Source organism: Charadrius vociferus, unplaced genomic scaffold (genome assembly GCF_000708025.1).
Source record: "Charadrius vociferus isolate BGI_N301 unplaced genomic scaffold, ASM70802v2 scaffold90, whole genome shotgun sequence".
Taxonomy (NCBI): domain Eukaryota; kingdom Metazoa; phylum Chordata; class Aves; order Charadriiformes; family Charadriidae; genus Charadrius; species Charadrius vociferus.
Genome location: NW_009647222.1, coordinates 4,448,007 through 4,470,110, shown reverse-complemented (window position 1 = coordinate 4,470,110; position 22,104 = coordinate 4,448,007). Strand labels below are relative to the sequence as shown.

General features: G+C 36.9%; 2 protein-coding genes across 2 annotated transcripts in view; one reads left to right on the top strand and one right to left on the bottom strand.

The window, feature by feature from the left end:
* Positions 1–8,823: 8,823 nt before the first annotated feature.
* On the bottom strand, positions 8,824–9,665 carry CAPZA3 (capping protein (actin filament) muscle Z-line, alpha 3). Its single transcript, XM_009879763.1, is given in 2 exon segments — positions 8,824–8,936; positions 8,939–9,665. Coding segments are annotated over 2 exon segments (840 nt in total).
* A 388-nt stretch (positions 9,666–10,053) lies between these two features.
* PLCZ1 (phospholipase C, zeta 1) overlaps positions 10,054–22,104 on the top strand; it is a 50,842-nt gene continuing 38,791 nt past the window's right edge. The window contains exons 1-5 of the mRNA XM_009879657.1: positions 10,054–10,067; positions 10,691–10,814; positions 14,403–14,637; positions 19,343–19,544; positions 21,101–21,245. Of these exons, the coding sequence (XP_009877959.1) occupies positions 10,054–10,067; positions 10,691–10,814; positions 14,403–14,637; positions 19,343–19,544; positions 21,101–21,245 (720 nt within the window). The remainder of the gene's footprint in view (positions 10,068–10,690; positions 10,815–14,402; positions 14,638–19,342; positions 19,545–21,100; positions 21,246–22,104) is intronic.

Sequence of the window (22,104 nt, the reverse complement as noted above, 5' to 3'; positions counted from 1 at the left end):
TAAAAAGAGGAAATAATGGTTGCCCAGAGCTCTGTACAGTGGGTGAACCACTAAATTGAGCAGGCAGCACAGGTCACACAATGTGTACTTGGAGGCAGAAAGGTGTAAGACCAACTTCCCAAAGGAAAAGTGGAATCTCCCATTTCATGCCAACTTCCCCAACATCAAAAACAGTGAGTCCAGCTTAAGTCTCATGTGTGAAGTCTTTAATCTCCTGTTGACCAGTCTGAGCAAACAGACTGTCCAGGACTTAGCTTGTGCACCTGAGAAACTGCCTTTGAGGTACTTAGTACTCATGTCTCACCAACCTTGAAGCTGACTTTTGGCCTACATGGTCCAAAGTCATAAGGATAATTAAAGCTTTTTTTTAGAATTTTCTTCAGGTATCTAAAGGCAGAAAGGAAACGGGACAAGCTGAGTCGAGCTCTCTGGTGAAATCATAGTTTGGCAGTCAGGGTTGCACAGCTGAAAAAAGTGGCAAAAAGAATAAAAACAAACAAATGCTGAGCAACTGATTTTGGCTTTTGCACTGTTTTCTTGCCTCTGGGGGAGGCAAAAAATGTAACCAAGAAAGCATTTCTTCCACTGTTGATATGAGACTACAGATCTGTATGGAATACTTGAAAATGCATAAATTCGTCACTAATTATGTCTTAAACAAACATTTAATATAATTTCAGATTTTACTTCATCATACTAATGAGCTACAAACAATTGTCCTTTGACCCAAAGCTTACAGCCCCTGGCAATTTCCTTTCTACTTAGCACATCATGATGCCTTTAGATTACATTTTTACAGTATGACATAGTTAATAATTTGGTCTTTTAGAAGAAAATGAAACAGAGGATATTCTTCTAGGGAGTTAAAATTATCGGGATTATGCTGCCTATAAGGGGTTTAATGAAACAGGAACAGAAGCATCAAAGTGACTTTTGAACGCAGAATTTTATGATAAATATATTGAGTTATTTTTGTTTCCACTCAAACTTTTTGCTTATAAAAATATTGTGCCAATATTAAAAGAAGATAGACATTGGAATTACCTGTTCAGTTAGTTACAGGGGCAAACCTGGAAATGCTTTGACCTTTTCTGGTATAGTTCTACGTGTTCACAGAATTCAAAGAAATTCTTTTAATAGTTCTAAGGATCTTTATGAAATTCTTAAAATTGATCTTGTTTTTAAAAAAAAGTACTGGGAATAACCTCAAAGTCTAAAGTAAAGATGCTAATGGCAGACAAAAATCCAAGGTTTTTTTGTCTCCTTCATACTGCACCTAATTTCTTCCCTCCCTCCTGTTATCTGAAGACACGTAAGCAACCCCCGGTCTTGCAGAATCTCAGCAGCTCATAGCCTTTCATATATTTACTTTCCCAATACACAATGGTCAATTACCTCATCATTAAAAAGAATTATACTTTACTGAATCCAAAAGCAGTGTAGGTTTTTGTGTTTAAAGAATTTGTGTTATACCTTCATGGGATTAAAGTACAGAAGTGATCAGAATGCAGTTCTCTGGCTACCTTCCAGACAAGTAATGAATTATTTTAATCTTGCCCTTTTTACTCTCACAAAGTGTGCATTCTGTGGTACACATTAACACGTTTTCTACAGGTGTAGTGGCTTTTGCTTCCTCTGAGTGCCAGTCCATAACATAGCTGTAAGGGCATTCCACTGGAAGAATGAGACACAGAGTTAAACCTCCTTAAATTAGGGAGACATGGAACACTTGCAGGGAGTAAGCTTGCTATAGCTCAGTGCCTAAATATCCATGGGCTGAATAGGTGCTTCACTTGACCAGTGTGTATTTGACTAGAGAACAAATAAATGATTATTATTTAATTTACTGAAGCTTCTAGACTTCAAGCTTCAAGTCTATTTCTGGATCTAGTGGTATCAATTTAAAGAAAATGAATTGTCTCATAATCAACATGTTTCATAGACAAAGGCAACAAAATGGAGGAGGATAATGTAAATTAATTTGTAAGATGTGTTTTTTCCAAGAAAGGTTGGACCAGATGGTCCTTAAGGTCCCTTCCAACCTGGTATTCTATGATTCTACGAAGACAGGTTGGAGCAAAGGCTTGGAAATTGGTATATAGGAACTTTAACCAGGCCGGTCTAAAGTTCACGGTCAAAAGAAGGGAATCTTTCTGCTGCTATCTGTACCTTTGTATCAGGTCCTTCAGCTTTGTATGATTCAGTTTAACCAGCTGTAGCATCATGGTACCTATATCATACTATTCCTCCCAGTGGAAATAGTCAAATGATTATAATTAATCAAACAATTAAGTACTTTGTTGAACTGAAACTGTAACAGAGGAGCCAGAAAACAGCTGAAGGCAAAACAGAGTCTATGCATTTTAATCTTCTCTTTCTCCCCATGAATACTTCACAGGACATAACACGTTGTTTTGAAAAAACCTGCATTTTAAGCACAGTTTGTCCCGTAATCTGTATAACACATTTGGCAGCCTATGTAACTTTGATAATGGAAAATAAATTGTCACACACAGAATACCAAAATGTTAATTATGCTTTTCATTGGCTTCAGCTAAATCCATGTTTTGTAATGGATTTAGGCATAGAGAACTACAGCCCAGAGGCTGAAATAACAGCTTGCTTTTTGCAGGACTTACAGATCATAGGAAGCTTGTTGTCGACATGTCTTCAAAATGACCTTTAGATGGGAAGAGAAAGAATGGAACTATAGATGCTCTGTGAATACGTACTGCACACTCGATCATAATTACTAGAGGAACTGGTCTGAGCAAGAATATATTAGCCGATAATGTTAATTATTTAAGAAAGAACAACAGAATAAATTTACATGTAGATGTTATATATGGAAAGTAATGGCACTGAATCTACGTAATACAGTACCTGAAGCAATCACGTTTATTTTATGGACACGCAAAACTGATGAACAAGAAGGTGACTTTTTACTGCAGATGCACTTCAGGCATTAATTCATTAACAATACAAGAATGAATAATAAATACTTGAAATAAGCTATGCTTCTCGTATCTGTCTCTAATGAGGATGTAATTAAAAGTAAGTTGCAAATGGGAAGTCTTCTGTGAAATAAAGTTCTTAAGCAAAATTAATAATATCTTCAGTGAACTGGCAAAAATGTTTTTCTCAGAAATAACGACAGGGATTTGTAGAAGATATTTACTAATGAACTCGTGTGCATTAGAAACAAACAATGCTTTTTCTCATCTGTGGAATGCTATAAAGGAAGAAAGATAGCATAAGGAAACTTTATGACTTGGAATACACCCGGTTTTAAAGGTAAGTTATCTATGGCACTTGCTTCAAGATCAATGGAGTCCTAATTACTTCGTGATACATACAGGACAACACAGCTGTTAAACGCATATATAAGAGTTTCTATTCCTCACTCTGTCAGTCTGACTTCTGAGTGGTGAGCTTCTCAAAGGGTATCTTCTCGTAATGGTGGCTTCAGTGCAAGGTGAAAAAAACCCACCCAAACTCTGTAGCGTAAAAAAGAAAAGGTCTAATAATTCATACATCTTCCTCTTTCTTTTGATTATCTCATTCCAGGCAGAAGGTATTTCTATCCGAAACCCAAAACATTTAATGAAACCTAGTTTTATCCACTGAAACCACTCTTTAGGAAGCTTAGCTGTCAATTCCCCACCCAAAGAGAAATGGCTTGTGTGGTGAATATATATTTTTCTTAATCCTTTGAGAAACTCAGACTCTCTCACCCAGTGAATTCCCAGATCTGAATGCATTCCCCAGTCATTCCCAATCTCAGAACCTCAGAACAACAGCACAGAACTCCAAACTACATATTCACTTCCAAGGGAAAGAAATGTGGGCATGTGGGCAAAAAAATGAGCCATAGGAAATGAGCGGTCCACCATGTGCCCAGGCAGAATGCCTGGAGAACTAATGTCAGAATGAGCCACTGTGACAATCTCCAGTCATGAACATGCATGACTGAGAACACAAACTTGTTTTCATCTTCTTTGTGTGTATAGGACTTAGTACAGCCTGCACCATGCATTTGAGATAAAGTCTAACTCCTTGGTGGACAGGCTATGTCTCAGAAGACAGATAACACTGAAATTACATGAGCAGCAGTGTACTCAATATCTTATCCAAAAGTTAAGGAAGGAAAGGCAGTGGAGGAGCTGAGATTTCAGTCCTACACTTCTGAACAGTCTCCTCTAGTTCCAGAACAGTTGAATTATAATATTGGTCTTTTTTTTCTTCCTTTCTCCAATTGTGAATGTGCCTTATTCACATTTTTCTTCGGCATCCCCCCGCTTATGTCCTTTCCCTTATCTCTCCTGTTCCAGGTTGCTAGTCCTCCTCTAATGTCATACTAGACACTGGGCATGAATTTAAGGATGTGTAGTAGTTCCTGTCCCATTCAAAGATACTCTGCTACATAAATTACTTAATATAACATGGGTCATCTCTTTTTATTATTATTAGGTCTCTTATTCCCTCAGTTTTGTATGGTGACAATTCCTAAGCCTTACTGTAACAAAAAAGCTCTTCTAACTTTGGAGAAACCCGGGATACTATGTTTTGATTATTTCATAATGGTTGGTTTTTCAAATAGTGACTTTTGAAACCACTGCACATTTTAATAACTCCAAAGCTTTCATTAAAAAGAATTATAAAATACACTATTTGTATAAGAGTGGCATACTGGCATATAGACTTGGAAAATATCTTGCACTTGGAATGTAATAAATCCGTTTTTTCAGATTTGTTGAACTTAAACCATTTTGCTGTAGAAGGGAAAATAATCCTTGAATTTGGTTTTACTATAACTGGAGCATTAATACATTGATTATTTGAAACCAGTGAGAGGTATACACTTGACAGAACATTCTTTGTATTTCCTTCCCTTTTATTTCCTCTGTTTCAAAATCATGTTTTCCTTTCTACTCCACAACTTGACAAGGAATAGTGGGTAAGGAATACAGCAGAGATTTTAATACAGACTACAGCCTGGGTAACAAACAAATAGCAGTGGGTTGTTGTTTGGATTTTTTTTTCACAATATTGTCTTTTTCATTTCATGAATGAAACAAAGAAAGAATTAGTACTGTTTCTGGAGAATGTAAGGGGGAAAAGATGAATTTCTACCAATGACTAGGAGTATTGATAGACCTTGGTTTCTGCAAAGAGATAACTTGAGTCTTTAGTGCCTGTTAAAGACTTTTCTATCTATTCTGAAACTACAAAGAAAGTTGCTTTTAATTCAGCAAATATATTTGAAAATGAAATGATGAAACTTTTTTTGCTGCATCCTCATTTTGATAGGTTTTCCTCCTGCTGCAGTACTAGCAAAACATGAAGCAAACTTTATAATGTGAACATTAAATATTCAATCCAAATACTAAGTGTTGATTTTCTTCCAATTTTAATGCAGCTGGAAGCTGACAATGAAGTCCAAGCTAAGCTTTAATGTTACTGGTGCAATAAAAATGATCATTTTCTTTGCACCAACAATTAATGGTAGATAGAAAATTATTTTCAGAAATAAAAAATTTGAGCCAATTTGGCTCAGGTCCATTTGTACCAACTTTACGATTCCAATGAGTCTGCAAGCCTGTAAATGGAGGAGCAGAGTTTCAACGAAATCCACATTTCATTTTGAAAGAAAATTACATGTCATCGCGTAAATATTCTGAACTGATAGAGTAGGTGATCTTCTCCTTGAGATAACTAACCATGGCCACTCAGTAACAACCAAAGATAAAAAGAAGGAGAAAGCACTATTAGAAGCATATTACAGAAAGATACTCGATGATAATGTATTTTTGCAGGCACAGAGCAAGTCTTTAACAGTAGATCGTTGTGATTGTAAATAGGTAGATATAGCTTCAATTCTAGGTATGCTATACTCCTGGCCGCAGGAGAAACCTATTCTAAGTAACAGTTTGACTTTTTTTTTTGTTTTATTTATATATGCCTATTCTTCATTTCTTTTCTTAAAATACAGGCTACTGATGCCAATAAAAAGATATGGATTCACAAGAAGCTATAAGAATGTGAATGATTTTCAAAGCAGTAGACAGAAAAGGAGGGGGATTTTAGGAATAAAAATAACATGTATTCCCTATACAACAAAAAATGTTGGTATGGGCAAAAGAGTAAGAAATTGCAACTAAATCTCAAACATATTCAGTCACAAAAGCCTATATGTAAAATGTCAGTAAAGTTTTCAATGGAGTTGTACACCTTTGCTTTCTTCTCATAATGTTTCTTCCTCCCCAAGTTTCAACTTTCCACAAGAAAAAAAAGATTCGAGTCTCATAATAGAGAATGTAAAGGGAACATTGACAAAACCTGTATTGATATTACCTTTTCTAGATTCATTTCATAGGCCTTACAAAAAATAAGTAAGTGTTTTCAGCTAGATCAGAACATTTAATCTGTCCAAACTCCATCCCTCTGAGCAGGTTTTGTTGCAGATTCTGGTATCACAGGTTGTGTCTTTTATAGAGAAAGTTCATAAAGGTAGACTGATAGGGAAGATAGGAAAGCTACCTAATCTTACAATATTAAATGTTTTTTTTTTATTGCACTCCTTGCTGCAGTTTTGCTGTACAGAAACTCCATTTTAAAGAAGAGAAAATTTAATTCTACAGAACAGAACAGTATATTGCAAAATGTCATATTTTTTCATCTCATAAGGGATTGATCTGGTGGAATAAAAGTTGAAAATGAAAGTCATCTAACTAACTACTTGGTCTTTTCCATTGACCCCTACTGTTTCTTACTGTTAGTTCATGTTCAATATTTGTGTTTTAAGAAAGTACTTTTTTGACAGTCCAAAATTTCTAGTGCTATGTCCCTGTTTCTGTTAGCACTTAAATTTATGTCCAAAATTTCATCTATTATTCTTTACTGCAGACATGAACTACACTCACAAGAGGCCATCTTCATTATAGCAGCTCTGGGTTGCATAATGTTTTTCATAAAATTACTCTGATTTTCAATAAAGAAATAATCACATATTCAAATAAATACCACGTAAAGACAGCTGCTTGCTCATTGAATAGTCTCCAGCAGCAACATAGGCACTAAAAGGGCTGTATTGGATGGATCTCAGTAGCAGCTGTGGGGTGAAAAGAGAATGACCCATAGGTAATGCAGCTTTCTCTGAAGAATCGAAGGAGCGCAGAAAATGCTCTCCATGCTCCATACTTCTTCCTCTTCAAGTGCATGGTGCAGATTCTTTAGCAAATGGGCATCTGTAAAAGGCATTGTCAAGGGACATTGTAACAAGTGCAGCAGCATGCTTTCTGTTTGTGGGAAGGAAACCCTGTGTGATGAGCGCCTTTCTGCACATAAATTAGTGCAACACTCCCAGAATCTTTGTGCTGAGTGACCATAAAGATGAACAACCAGATGAAAAATGTGCTCTAGTGAATGCAAATCTGAAGAAATTCAGTATATATCAAAGGAACTATCTCATTTATTTCAGTTTCATTCAAATATTGGCAACACTACAACCTCATCTTCTGCAATAAGGCTTTGTAAATTAGTATGCTTATAAATAAAAATTGAGCATATGACTTTGTCATCAACAATATAGAATGATGTAGGATGATGGCTTTTATATTAGACACCTTTTCGTTATTGGTTTCTCTGGGTAATTAATTATTGTATCCAGAAGTATATAGTAAGGGACCTCCCAAATCACGTATAAGTACAGATGCAAAATCTTCATTTTGCATCAGAAGAATAATCTGAAGATGGCATTCTCGCACAATGTTGGTTATCCCCCAAACCATAACAATGCATAGTTCTTTCCTGCATTTTAAAACAAAGACAATGTAAGCAATCATGGCCAGTCTGAGCACTGAAGCCGTAAAGGCTCTGATCATTATTTACAAAAGGGCGTGTTCAATCCATGTGACAATGTAATTGCCACCAGCAGTGATGAACAAAAGCAAAGTCTTATAATTACATTAAAAATATCTAATATTTATAAGAATCATGTTATATGTTTCCATCAATATTTTTAGAAAGTTTAGAGGTTACATTACTGCTTGAAATTATACTTTGTTACTAATAAAACTCTAATTAAGAGTTGTGTTTACAGAAAACAGCAAGTGTAGTAGGCATTACATTTATTGTAATAAACATGTTAGCAAAGCTCCACTGTAATAGTTTGAAAGTAAACCAAAATCACATACATTCATTTGGCATTTGTAATAAACACTGGGAGAAGGGAAGTAGCATTGCTTTATTCTGTAATGCTGCAACACCCAGCATACATCCGTGGTCAGTCCTGAAATGTCTTCTGCATGAGCTATAAGAAATTTGTTCCTCCTGTGTACTGATCTCCCTTTGTTCATGTCTCTTAGGGATGTCTCTTGTGCATACAGAGAGGTATGCGCAAGCAAAGCCTGAAGGCTGAATTTCCTGGGTTTTAGTATCAATGAAAAAATCTAGAAATAATGCTTCAATATCTTTGCCAACCTACCTTACTGATTTCCATATAACTAATGCTACATATAGTATGAAGTTATTAAGTAAATATAATGGGTAAAATTACAAAGGAAAGGATTTTGCTGGCTCACCTGTGGCACTGTACTGCATTTGACAATGACCATTACTAGTACCTCTAGCAGCAGTTGAAATGTACATGAAGAAAATAAATAAACCCAGCATATTATTTTCAGTCCCTTCAGACCTGAGTTATTTTCAAAGTGGTGATTGACTGATGACAGTTTCTCCACTGTCCTGAGTAATCCAGAAATAAATCAATTAAACACCCTCATTTTGTCTTTTTCTTTTTTTTTTTTTAATTTTTATTTTTATTTAGACCATTTCAAATAGTGTGCATGGAGGCATTTCTATATTGGAGACATTGGTGTTCAGATGCTGATCATTCAGTAGTTTATTCCAATTCATGAAAGTGTGAGTGACAGGGTCCTCCACAGACTTTTTCGCCATATATCTCCTGACAAAGCCTGAATGTTTTCCAGAATGGCAACATGAGACTTGGTATCCTCAGCTTTCACAAGTTTCGCAAAATCTGTGGCAAGCTGACTTTGGTCTATCACATTTAGAGTCTCGCTCCCAGACTTGCTGATAGTAACATGGAGGCTGGCATCTCTGAAGATGTGTATCTGGAGGAGAAAGATCCCTGTAACCTGAGTGGTAAAAGGAGTCAGAGCAAAAGCCCAGTCTGAATTCCAAAGGCCGTTCCAGTGATTTGAAGGCTGGTACTGCTGAGTCTCAATGCAAGACACAAACACCTGCTTCTTCCCCAGGCTTTTTTTGAACACACAGCAGTTTCCCAAAGGAAATAGCAGCTCATGGAGGGCCTCTTGACACAGCTGCCCCTCATCTAGCATCACACCCTGCCAATGGGGTTTGCTGGTTACCCCACACAGGTGGTCAAACACAAACGAGAATTTGTCCTGAGGGTCAAAGAAGCAGCTTCCCCCTAAGTCATTGTAGTGGGTTAGTAGTGCAGTGGGCTTGTTTATTTGGATGGGGATGAAGTCATTCTTGTTGTGACAGACCCCCACGTGGGCACCCTCCTGCCTCACCAGCTTGTCATCTTGGACCAGAGCAGAGACATCTTGGACATCCTGGCTGAACTCCCCCGGAGGGGACTGGCACAGCAGGCCGCAAATGAGAGACACCTTCTCCATCTCATGTAGCTCCTTCCTTGCATGCTGAGGGTGAGGGCTATCCAAAGGGTGGGAGACCGCAGGCGAGGGGAGAGCATGTGGGCCACTTTGTGCTGGAGGGAAAAGGCACAAGATGGTGGCAGAGGTGGGGGGGGAGCAGTGGTGGGAAGGGGCCTGCGCTGGGGGCCCGCAGTTTGTGACCTCACAGTGGCAGCTGGGGAAGCGCCGGTGGGGGGGCCAAGGGTGGGCACTGTGCTGAGAGGTTGCTGGGCATCCCTGGCAGGGGTGAGGGGGTGGGAGGGAAGGGAAAGGACGCCGCTGGGAACTAGAGCAAACTGAGGTGATGTCCTGCCAAATGCTGCCAACGTCACTGCAGTGAAGAGACCGGAGCAGGCGATGCAGAGCTGCCATGGAGGAGAACAGATATCCTCCTCCTGCTCTACCTCCTCTTCCTCCTCCTCTCCTCTCCTCTCCCTGCCCTGTGACAACTGCCATCGTGTGACCTCCCCCTGCATGCCTCTTTCCCCCCCTAGGCCCGGGCCTGGCCTGTGCACGCATGGGACCCCCAAGATGGGTGTCACGGGAGGGCCTGGGGCAGCCAGTCCAGTCTGGCCTGGTCCTGGCTGGTTGAGGCTGGTTGGGTGGGCGCAATGCTGGGTGCCCTCACCTCGTTGTTGCTTTTGGTTGGTACTTCTCTTCCCGCCATTCCCCACAGCTGCTGAATCCCCTCGGACTCCCCACATTTCCCTCCTCTCGCTGCACCCCTTTCTTTGACCCTCACCACCCCTCGTTTTCCTCCACCCCCTCTATTCTCCTTCTCTGGCCCTTTTTGTCATGTTTGCCCTCAGAGGCTCTGGGAGTGGAGCAAAAACGTCTTCCTGTGTGCCTCAGAGCCTGCTTCATTATCAGAAGACAAGGACGTTCTAGAGTACGAGAAACGCAAAGTGCAAGTTTGTTAGGTTTAAGAAAATTAAACTTCTCCCCCTCCCCACCTATTAAAAGGCAATGACATGGGCGACAAGTTTCCTTAACCTGATCTCTCATACGTGGTTTTTGTCCATCATTCAGAATGAGTTCAGGACTGGGAAGATTGATTTAGACAGCACAATGAAGCTGCTTGAAACACTGCAAATGTCTTTTGATTTCGCACATGTAAAACATGTTTTCAAGGTGAGGAATATGTAGATTAAGCAATTAAATACATTTACTAGTCCAGTTACATACGTGCCGTGTATTTGCTGACTTTTTAAAATTAATGTTTTGAGAAGTGGATTTCATGCTAATAGAGTGTGCTAAATCAGCAAATAATTTGCCTTGTTCAGATTTTTTGTTTCTGTATAAAATAGATAACTGAATGACTGCAACCATCATCTCTTCACCAAATGAAAATAGTGTAGGGTGATGGAAAACTTTAGGTCTTGATTCCCAACTTTTTTCTAACAAGGCCTCATTTGAGAAAAATTAAAATATTTTGGTTTCATCCCATCCAGCTGCTTCTGTGATCAAGCGAATGAGCCCAGGCATGCCTATCTGATGCTGGGCAGAGCCATTAGAGTGACTTCCTAGAAATCCTTTTGCCAGGAGGACAATATGGAGTTGTCTGATCTGCTCAGGCTTCAGGTCAACATAGATCCAGTGCACTTGTTCATTCAATTTTCCACTATACCTCTCCTTTGAAGTATTTAAGAGGTATGCCCAAATGGATGGGAATTGCACTGTAACCCTTGGGAGGGATGTGGCCTTGAGATAAGGCAACATTTAAGAGATTTCTATGAAGGTCACATGATACAGCTAGGAATTGGACTTACTAATAATTTAATGTAGGTAAGCACACTACCGTCAAGTGGATGCAGTCCTAGTGAGCACATACTGTAAAACTGAGTGCCTTTGGACATATTAGGATTTCATGTTCTTCAGGCCTGCTCTAGTAATTACTCGAAAGATGTAAGATTTTTATTTTCAGCTCTCTTTTTTACCAAAAAGATTTGTTTGGTAAAGCTGTTTTTCTAAGGGAATGAACCCAAGTTGCTATATATATATATGATTTCTTCGAGAATTTTGTAACCAGCTGGCTGATTCTGTCCAGATTCCACAGGGGAGAATTAACTATGGCAAGTCATAAACTTTTAGGTCACATCATGCTGACAGGCAGAGGGAAGGCATTAGAATGTCCTCACTCTCTTGTTCCTCTCTCTTTGTTCTCTGCCTTGTTGAGCCAAGGTAAAATTGGCAGTGTGAACTCAACCCTTGCTAAAGAGGCTGCCTGTGGTTTTTGAACTTGCACCGCATTGAGAGAGTTGCCAACCTTGAGAACCTCATGAGAACTTGAAACTATTTCTCATTGTTTCCTGTATTTTCCACCTACTTTGTTTTCTGACAGAAATTTGAGAGAGATGATCAATTGTGGGTGGAGAAGAGAGTAATTGTTAGAGGAAGTGACGTGCGTAGAACAAGTCTGATCTAGTTATATTTAACAGTATAATATACTCAACAGTCCGATCTAGTTATTTGTAGCAGGACTGTTAGTTATTCTTTACTATTTGATAGAGATTTGAGTATTTTCTATAGTTTTGGGGCTCAAACTGTTCATCAGTATAATAACACCTGAAAATGCAAAGCAGTCTGGAAGGAAATCTTGCTGGCATCATTGTGAGTAACTATACATCAATAGTTAATCTAATGGTTATATATGACAAAATCAATTTTACAGAAAACATAGTTTTTAAAGAATAGTCTGTTTTTTCTTGTCTATTCTCTTTGAATTTATTTTATTGTAATGTTTCTTTGAGCAATGTCAGCATTACAAACATTAAGACTTTTAAGGAATAATACATTTTCATATAATTCATCTCAAGACTAAGTCTTTCTCAAGATATTTCTGAATAGCAAAGATTTTATGTGCATTTCTAAATATAATAAACATCTATCAACAAAAATTTTGTAAAAATCTTTTTTTTTTTATATTGACATGATTTTCATAACTTTAATTTGAAAAGCTCTCCTGTGCAGTATTATTGCCTGTATTTCATCAAGAAGAGACTGAGATAGAAAATACAATTTTTTTGCCAAGCTTTACTTTGTGCCAATACCTAAGTGAATGTTTCCCAAGTCCTGATAGATTGTTTAATTCCAAAATAAGTTGATCTTTTCTTTCTATTTAACAGTTATGAGTAAATTTGCAGTTTTCTTAAAGGTGATAAAAATTAGATTGAGGATATCAGCTTTACATGTGGGATTTCTCAAGCAGTAATGAAATGCATATTATTAGCATTTGTATTGAATTATTTTCTTGCCGGTGATTTTTGTTAAAAATGATTGTTACAATTCTCTTTGACAAACTCAAAGCAAATACTTAAGTACTGATTTGTAAAATTTTTGGCTAGAATTCCTCATGAAATTTACGTCTGTACTTGTTTTGATTATCATCTAATGTATTTCTACTTTTATTGTTGTACTTATTCAGATAACTCTTAGTAGGAACTGTACTGTATAGGAAGAAGCTGGTAATGTATCATTAGGCTTTTGGTTTTTATGGTGTCTCTTAAAAATGAACCTAGTTTAGTAGTAATCAAAGAGCAGCCAAAGCTTAAGTAAGCCCTGCTTTAGGTTTGTAGACTTTTTGAGGGAAGCTTTAGTAACCATAGTAGAAGGCATGTTATTAGATGCTGAACAGCATATTTATATATAAATTTATATTTATATATATAAATATATACATAAAAATTTATATATAAAATAATTTGGTAGTCTCCGTTTCAGAAGCCAAAAATTATGAATTTTGCCCAGTTTACAATGATAATCCATGAAGCGATGAATTGCCATTTATTTATGATTTTTATGAGTAATTTTGTCACTAAATTTCCAAAGTTTCTTTTAATTTGGCAACTGTTAAGAATAATACAAGCTAAACTGTTAGAAACATCTATATTTCATACACACAATTACATATTTAATGTAGAAACTTTTAAAGCATAAATATAATTGTTAAGCCTGAGAAAAAAAGTAAAAGGCAGAAATAGTAAAACAGTATTATTCTATTCCAGTTCTTTTGCCATTTTAATTTTTCTAGTGGATTTTATACTGAAACACTGAAATTAATTAACGTGCTAACATTTTGTAAGCTCTATGAAAACAAGTTTACAGTTAAAGAATTCTGAAAGTGTGAATAACTAATCTGAGTTAAACATTCTGGCTTGTTAAGAATAGAACACGATGTCATAGGTTATTATAAAGTATCATGTCTCTGTCTTTAATAGTGCTTCTTATTTGATGTATTGAAAAGCTTGGATCTCATGATAATTTGGTCATTCTTCTTTCATTTTCTAGATTACTGTTTGCTGTATGTTTTATGTAAATTTAACTGATGGTATTTACAATATGGTTTAAATCTCTTTTAGAGAGGTATTAGATTAAATATATTTTCCACTTGATAATTTTTATGCTGCAGATTTATTTTACTGCATAGCATTTTTAGAGGTTTTATTTAATGTATTTTAATATTGTATATACTTTATATAGAAATTTATTGTAATTATTAGATGCTAATTACGTCATATGGTACATTTTAATTTGTGTAAGATATTTTCACCACACAAAGTCAAATCTAAAAGTTGCACATAGAAGTAGAAGAATATAATTTGATGATGCGTTGCAGTCACTGTTGCCTGGGCGTTTCTCTATTGTTCTCGCTCTTCTGATCAGTTAGAGTGTTTTGTGTGTATCTTTGAATTGATTGTTTAGACTTTTTTTTTTTTCCAGAAAACAGTTGACAAACGGAAGGCACATACAATTAATATAGAAGACTTCAGGGCAATTTATCGAACTATTGTACACAGACCTGAATTTCTTGAACTTTTCCGTGCTTACTCTCCAAACTGCAAAATTCTAGCTGACACCGAGCTGATTGAATTTCTCAGAAACGAACAATATGAAACTGAAGCTTGTGAAACAACTGCCTTAGAAATAATTTTGAAGTATGAACCTATTGAAGAAGGTATGCATAGTTTATGCTAAAAATCTTTGATTCCTTATGCCATTAATTTCTGAGTTTGCCTTTTAAATTAGAACATATTTTATTGAATATATTCTACTGTTTTTGAGAACTAATGTATTTACTAATTAATTTTATAATAAGCTACTAGTTTAAAAGGTTCCTTTTGTTTTGAGTTATCTGTTTTGATGGAAAAGTTAATAGCTATAAAGCAGTTAAACAATGAAGAGTCTTTAGTCTGTTAGAAAACACATTTGTAAATGTGAACTGGAGTTTCTATAGTTTTAATTTAATGGCTGGTTTAAATTTCAGGTGCTAAGTCACATTCTTTTTTGTTTCTTCATGTGCGATAAAATTGTTTGTCTTGTAATTGGAAATAATCTACTGAAGGAAATAATAGCTGTATTGTTCATGCTCCTTTGAGTGAACTAATACTCCCACTCAAACCTATTTATTGGAAAGTTCCAGATATGATTGACGTGATAGTTGATTCGCATGGTGTTGTAATAGACCATTTTGTGTAACTGTCATTCTGAATTTGGTATGGAATATTCTTCATCAGGATGATCTGTTGGACTCATCTGCCATCCTTGTCCTGTGTATTGCAGAAAGGGAAAAGGGCAGATTTTGACACTTGATTGACTGGTTTGCTAACAGTAACAACCATTATCTGATAAACTTGATAGCACTCGTATGTCAAGATTAAGATGAAAACAGTGACTAGATTTCATATACAATGTTGATAAGTCCATCTATAACATGTAGTGCATCCCTAACATTTGTGTGCACAGAGAGAAGAATTTTCAATGCTATTGAGCCAGATAACTCCGAGTTAACTCTCTGAGGGTGATATAGTTTGTTCAGGAATGGTATGGAATACATTACTCTTCCATTTTTATTGTACAATTTAAACTTCTAATAGCAAAATGCCACATTAACATTTTTTCTGTGTGTGTGTGTGTTAAAGCTTGCATTTTTGGCTGAAGGAACTATTTTATGGAATTGATCACAAAAGTAGTGAATACGTGATTCACACCTGACAGTTTTGTCTTATTAACATCCAAATGTCAGTTTTGTTTTACACAAACATTTGATTATCTCTCCACTTTATTATTAATTTTGAATAGAAGTCTTGAATCATTAAATGAGATTAAGGAAAACACTAAGGAAAATGTGGGGCCCTCTCGGAAAGGAAATGGGATACCTGGTCACCTGGGATATGGAGAAAGCTGAGGTGCTCAATGACTTTTGCCTTGGTCTTCACTGGCAAGGGCTCTAGCCACACCACTCACGTCACAGAAGGCAAAGGCAAGGACTGGGAGAATGAGGAACTGGCCACTGCAGGAGAAGATCAGGTTTGAGACCATCTGAGGAACCAGAAGGTGCACAAGTCCATGGGACCTGATGAGATTTACCTGCAGGTCCTGAGGGAACTGGTGGATGAAGCTGCTAAGCCACTAGCCATCATATCTGAGAAGTTCTGGCAGTCCAGTGAAGTTCCAGCTGACTTGAAAAGGGGAAACATAACCCTCATTTTTCAAAGGGGTAAAAAAGAAGACCCAGGGAACTACAGGCCAGTCAGGTTCACCTCTGTGCCCTGCAAAATCATGCAGCAGATCCTCCTGGAAACTTTGCTAAGGCAAAAAGAAAATAAGAAGGTGTTACAGTGTTGATGGATGAGGGAAGAGCAACTGAGCATTTGACACTATCTTGCACAACATCCTTGTCTCTAAACTGGAAACACATGGAGTTGACCGATCGACCACTTGATGGATGAGGAATTGGCTGGATGGCTGCACTCAAAGAGTTGCAGTCAACAGCTCCATCTCCAAGCGGCACGCAGTGACAAGTGGTGTTCCTCAGGGGTTGGTTCTGGGACCGGCGCTGCTTAACATCTTTGTTGGTGACATGGACAGGGGGATTGAGTGCACCATCAGCAAGTTTGCTGATGACACCAAGTTGTGTGGTGCAGTGGACATGCTGGAGGGAAGTGATGCCGTCCAGAGGGATCTGGACAGGCTTGAGAGGTGGGCCCATGCAAACCTCATGAAGTTTAATAAGGCCAGGTGCAAGGTCCTGCACCTGGGTTGGGGCAAATCCCAAGCACAGATACAGTCTGGGTGGAGAATGGATTCACAGCAGCCCTGAGGAGAAGGACTTGGGAGCTGATGAGAAACTCAATATGAGCCCACAATGTGTGCTTGCAGCTCAGAAAGCCAACCGTACCCTGGGCTGCATCAAAAGAAGTGTGGCCAGCAGGTTGAGGCAGGTGATTCTGCCCCTCTGCTCCTCTCTCGTGAGATCCCATCTGGACTACTGCGTCCAGCTCTGGAGCCCCCAACGTAAGAAAGACATGGACCTGTTGGAGCGAGTCCAGAGGAGGGCCACAAAGATGATCAGAGGACAGGCTGAAAGAGTTGGGGTTGTTCAGCCTGGAGAAGAGAAGGCTCCAGGGAGACGTTATAGCAGCCTTCCAGTACTTAAAGGGGGCCTACAGGAAAGATTGTGAGGGACTCTTTATCAGGCAGTGTAGCTATATGACAAGGCGTAATGGTTTAAACTAGAAGAGGGTAGATTTAGATTAGGTATTAGGAAGAAATTCTTTACTCTGAGGGTGGTGAGACACTGGCGTAGATTGCCCAGAGAAGCTGTGGATGCCCCATCCCTGGAGGTGTTCAAGGCCAGGCTGGATGGGGCTTTGAGCAACCTGGTCTAGTGGAAGGTGTCCTTGTCCATGGCAGGGGGGGTTGAAACTAGATGATCTGTAAGCTCCCTTCCAACTGTAACCATTCTGTCATTTCTGTCATTCTATGATTTTATGCCAACCAAATGCACTTTATTTTTTAAAACTTGGCATATATCTATTTAAAAAAAAATGCTCATTATTCAGTATTTGCATGGATAGGATTAGAGGCACAGTGAGGATAAGAAGGTACACCCCAGTATTATTTATGCTGTAGTGCTCTATACTTCAGCTATAACAGCAAACAGGATTAGGAGTCAAAATTATCTTTGCAAATTGATGATATAGAAAAGAAGGATGGAGTTCAGTAAGGAGAAGCACTGCACTCCATTTCGGGCATCAAACATCAAGAAGGAAGTTCACCAGATTGGAAGAGATGTAGAAAACCAATGAAAATTACCAGAAGTCTAAGAAAACCTAACCTAAACAGAAAGATACAGTGAATGGAACTTGTTTCTTCTGGAAAACAGTGGAATGAGGGGAAGTGTAATAGCAGTATGTGTATAAGACAGTGACAAAAAAAAAAAAAAAGGAGAGGAATACTACAAAACAGAGCAAATATTTTTAATATCAAGGAAGTTTCAGGGTATACATTATGGAAAAATTTCTAATGTTAAGGTTATTTAGTGCTGAAAGGGGGTTACTAGGATATCTGTGGATTCTTCATCAGTGGAAGTCTTTAAGAATAGCTTCAACAGACTTCTGGTAGGAGTAACATTTTTATAGTTAAGGACAACAGTGTATGTATGTATGATCTCTGGAGGGCTTTCGACCTTATTTTCTATTTGTGTTTAGCATTTTAAAACATCACAAAGTTTTCTAGTTCAAAAAACTGTATTACTTAGAAATAATTATTTTCTTTGTGTTACCACCACCAGAACGATTTTAATAAATCCTCATTTAGATATAAAACTTCCAGTCTGTATACCTACTGAAGACTGATGATTGCAACTTTAAGAATCATGATTTACAGGTTATAGTTGTATCGAGAATTAACAGGTCAGATAAGTGTTTCAGGTTTTGGGTTGGGTTTTTTTTTGTCAAAAGTTTGTGTTCATTGACTTCTTTAAGTTGTTGTTAACAGAAAATAATCTTGAATGACTTACTGCTTAATTATCAGTAGCCTATTATGATATCAAAAATAAGATTCTTTTGCAGCCAGAACTGGGCAAAATCCCTGACTAACTAAAACTAGGTTATGTTTTGAAGCAAAGCTGACTTCTGAGATTATATCATTTGCAAAATTATTTCATTTGAAGCATGACATTAAAGCAGCAGTTGGCAGTCTAATGGATCTGTTTGCCATTAAATTAGTCAAAACCAAAACAAATGGGATGACTATCACTGGTATGGAGGCAATTAGCACATTTTGTTATAGATGAAGTAATATAATAAGCCTGATTTGCGACTCATTTTTTGTGGGCAGTCATTTATTTTGTTAAGATGCTATTTTTATTTCAAATACTTCTAATTTAGACATTATCTCATTACTAATTATTCAGAATTTTCGACCACTGAGGAAGACATTCAGTGCTAGGAATCATAGTTTCTGCAATCTTATTTTGACAGTCTCCGACCAACATTTTGGAGAACAATTCCTGTTCTTTCTACAGAGAAGAGAAGATTCTCTTTGTGCATTGACTGGCATATTACTTTCCAAAACTAAACAACAAAAAGTATTTTCCTTTGTATTTAATTAGGACTACTGCAAACTCTTCATACTGGGGTCCATAGAAGAATAAAACTGTCTCATAATTTTGAACCACAGGAATTCATCTCTAGAATTGCACACATCTGATGTTTGTGTTTATATTGTTTGTTATGAATTGTAAAATTGCAGGAAAGTGTTATACTGTATAACCTTTAGCAATGTTCAGAATTGGCTGTTAAAAATTATGGATATACACAAACATAACCATCAGTTTAGCTTCACACCAGAAATTTTTTGCTTTCTTTTTTGCTTAGTGAGGAAAAGAAGGCAGATGTCATTTGAAGGATTTATAAGGTACATGAGCTCAGAAGACTGTTCAATATTTAAAAACAATCACAGGACCATCTACCAAGATATGAACCACCCATTATGTGACTATTTTATTTCGTCTTCTCACAACACCTACTTGATATCTGACCAACTAATAGGGCCCAGTGATTTATGGGGATATACCAGGTATTTAGATACTGATTTCTTTGGCTTTTTTTTTAAAAATGAATAATAACTCACATATAATCTTGTTTGACAATAAGGAACAAAACCAGCACAGATACAAGAAGAAAATGTGAGAGTGGTGTTTTATTTTGTGTGTATACTTTTCAATCAATTTGCCAAACCATCTGTTCATAGTCCGGAAACAATCTATTTTTTTGCTTCCATCTCCAAAAATTTACCTCGCAGCAAATGAAATCTATAGTGTGCCGCACAGTATATGATTAAAACAGTTTTTAATCTCAACATGCCATGCAAAAATAAATAACTACCTGAAATAAATGTAAAATTCCTGGGCAAACTCTGATCTGATCAATATATAAGACATAAGGGTACAGTACGGTGTAGTATGTCCAGTGCGGTCAATTTAGAAACAACAAAAAATAAAAAAAGTGGTCAGTATGGTAGCCGGGAGGGAGAAGAAATTTTGTCTTTGGATGTGCAGCATCTGACTCTAAGAGAAGGAAACCAGGGTGCCTCATTGCCGAGATGCATTTAGAAGAAATTATCAGAGAGGGAGAAAATGGGTTATGTAATAAAGGCAATACAGAGGGGCAACAGAAATTATGAAGAATTTGGAAGACAGGTGTCCAGCATTCCTATTACTTTGTACTACTTTAGTGAAGTGAAAGCAGTTGGAATCATCATCTATACAAAATTTTTTTTTTGTTTTGGTTGATCTCTGTATATTCTATAATGGCTTGCAATCATCAGAAACACTAGTGAATTTATTTCTAACAGTATTTAAAATGATATGACATGAATACTGCCTGCAAATTATGATTATTTAATAAAGAAAAATATTAAATGCTAAAATAATCTAGAAGCATCTTTGAGATATCATTAGCATGTAAAGGGCAGCATGTAAAAGACAGCTTGGTAATTAAGTAAAATAGTCTACAAGAAGTGTTTAAATTAGCAACAAGCCAAATATTAAAAGCCTAAGACCTTTAAGGGGTGCCATTAACATATTAAAAATTAAAACAAAGTATATTTAAGGCATCTAAGAAACTTCAGCACTCCCTCTTAGAAATAAGATGGGGGGACAACAACAGAATTATGTAAAGACCAAGCACAACCTGATTCTGTAAGTGTGATGCTGTAATTTTTAAGTATAATGATTCTCAAACTTGCAGACAAATCCTCGAGCAGTAATAAAAAAGGCCCTTTCAAACATTTCTTCTTCTATTTTAAGCAACAATTTGCTATCATTCCAAAATTCTTTTATTTAAATCTTTGACCCTCTTTTTTAGTCTGTTAATGAAGGTTATTCAGATAATCCAGATTACTCCTTAATCCTCTAATAAAATTTTTTACCTAACATGCCTACGTTAAATAACAGAAAATATAGCTCTGTCTCATATCTGTATAATTCTATAGGATTTATTTTCTTTTGTGATGAAAAAGTAGTGTTTTTTGTAATTATTCAATGTGCTTGTAATTAGAAATACAGCAATTTGTATAAGAAAGTGTGGTATCTTTCTTTTGACTGTAAAATTGTTTCTCTTTTTCTTTTGAAGTGCTCTCTTAAAAGGATGTCGTTGCCTGGAAATTGACTGTTGGGATGGCTCAAACAATGAACCTGTTGTGTATCACGGTCACACTTTAACGAGCAAAATTGCATTTCGTTCTGTAATCCAAGTGATAGACAAATATGCGTTTGTGGTATGTGTGTGTATACATATATATGTTGGTTAAAATGTGATGGTGGCTTTAACAAAGCCCAAGGACATGGTTGTTGTCAGTGATTCTCCAGGGTAAAAAAATATGAAACAGAGACAGTGCTTGTGGCAGTTGACATTGTTGAATTAAATTACAGGAAAATTGTGCTATCTGTTCTTAAGATCTTTTTTTTAAAAAAAATTATTTAAGGAACAGTAAACATATTTTGCTGATAATGATTATAAACCAAACTTGGTGCAAGGAATTTAGAAGGTCTTACTCAGATTGTTAGGTCAAATTCTCACCTGACGTCATTTAAGCAAGGACTGAACATGAAGTGAAAAATTACTTCAGAATCAATCTGATGTTTTACTCCTTCTTTATATTTTTTAATTTTTTTTACTTCATTTATTCTCTTGTTGCTATCAGACTGTCTTATATATTATGCTTGAATTTATAAAACAGGAAAAATATTATATGAAAGCTGAGTTTGAGACTTACTCTGTTTTCCATTCCCTTCCTTTTTAGTTTGAATTCAACATCTGATAAAGGTTACCACCTACTGCTGTCTTTTTGTCAGATGACTCATTAGGGCAATGTCGCTTCTGCCTATCTCTGGCAAAGCAGTGAACGCTGGAGAGGTTTTGGCACTGCCTCAGTCTTTTGTATAGGTTTCTGGCAAAAGTCCTGCTCAAATGAAGTCGTGAATGACTATTAAGATAACTCTTGTATTCAGGCCAGCATTATGTGTGTGAACACATACACATTGTTCATCTGCCCAATGTGATAATTCCCTATTGGGATGACTTAGCCAACAGAATTTCAGAGCAGTTTTGTTATAACCTTTAAGTGCAAAAGAAAG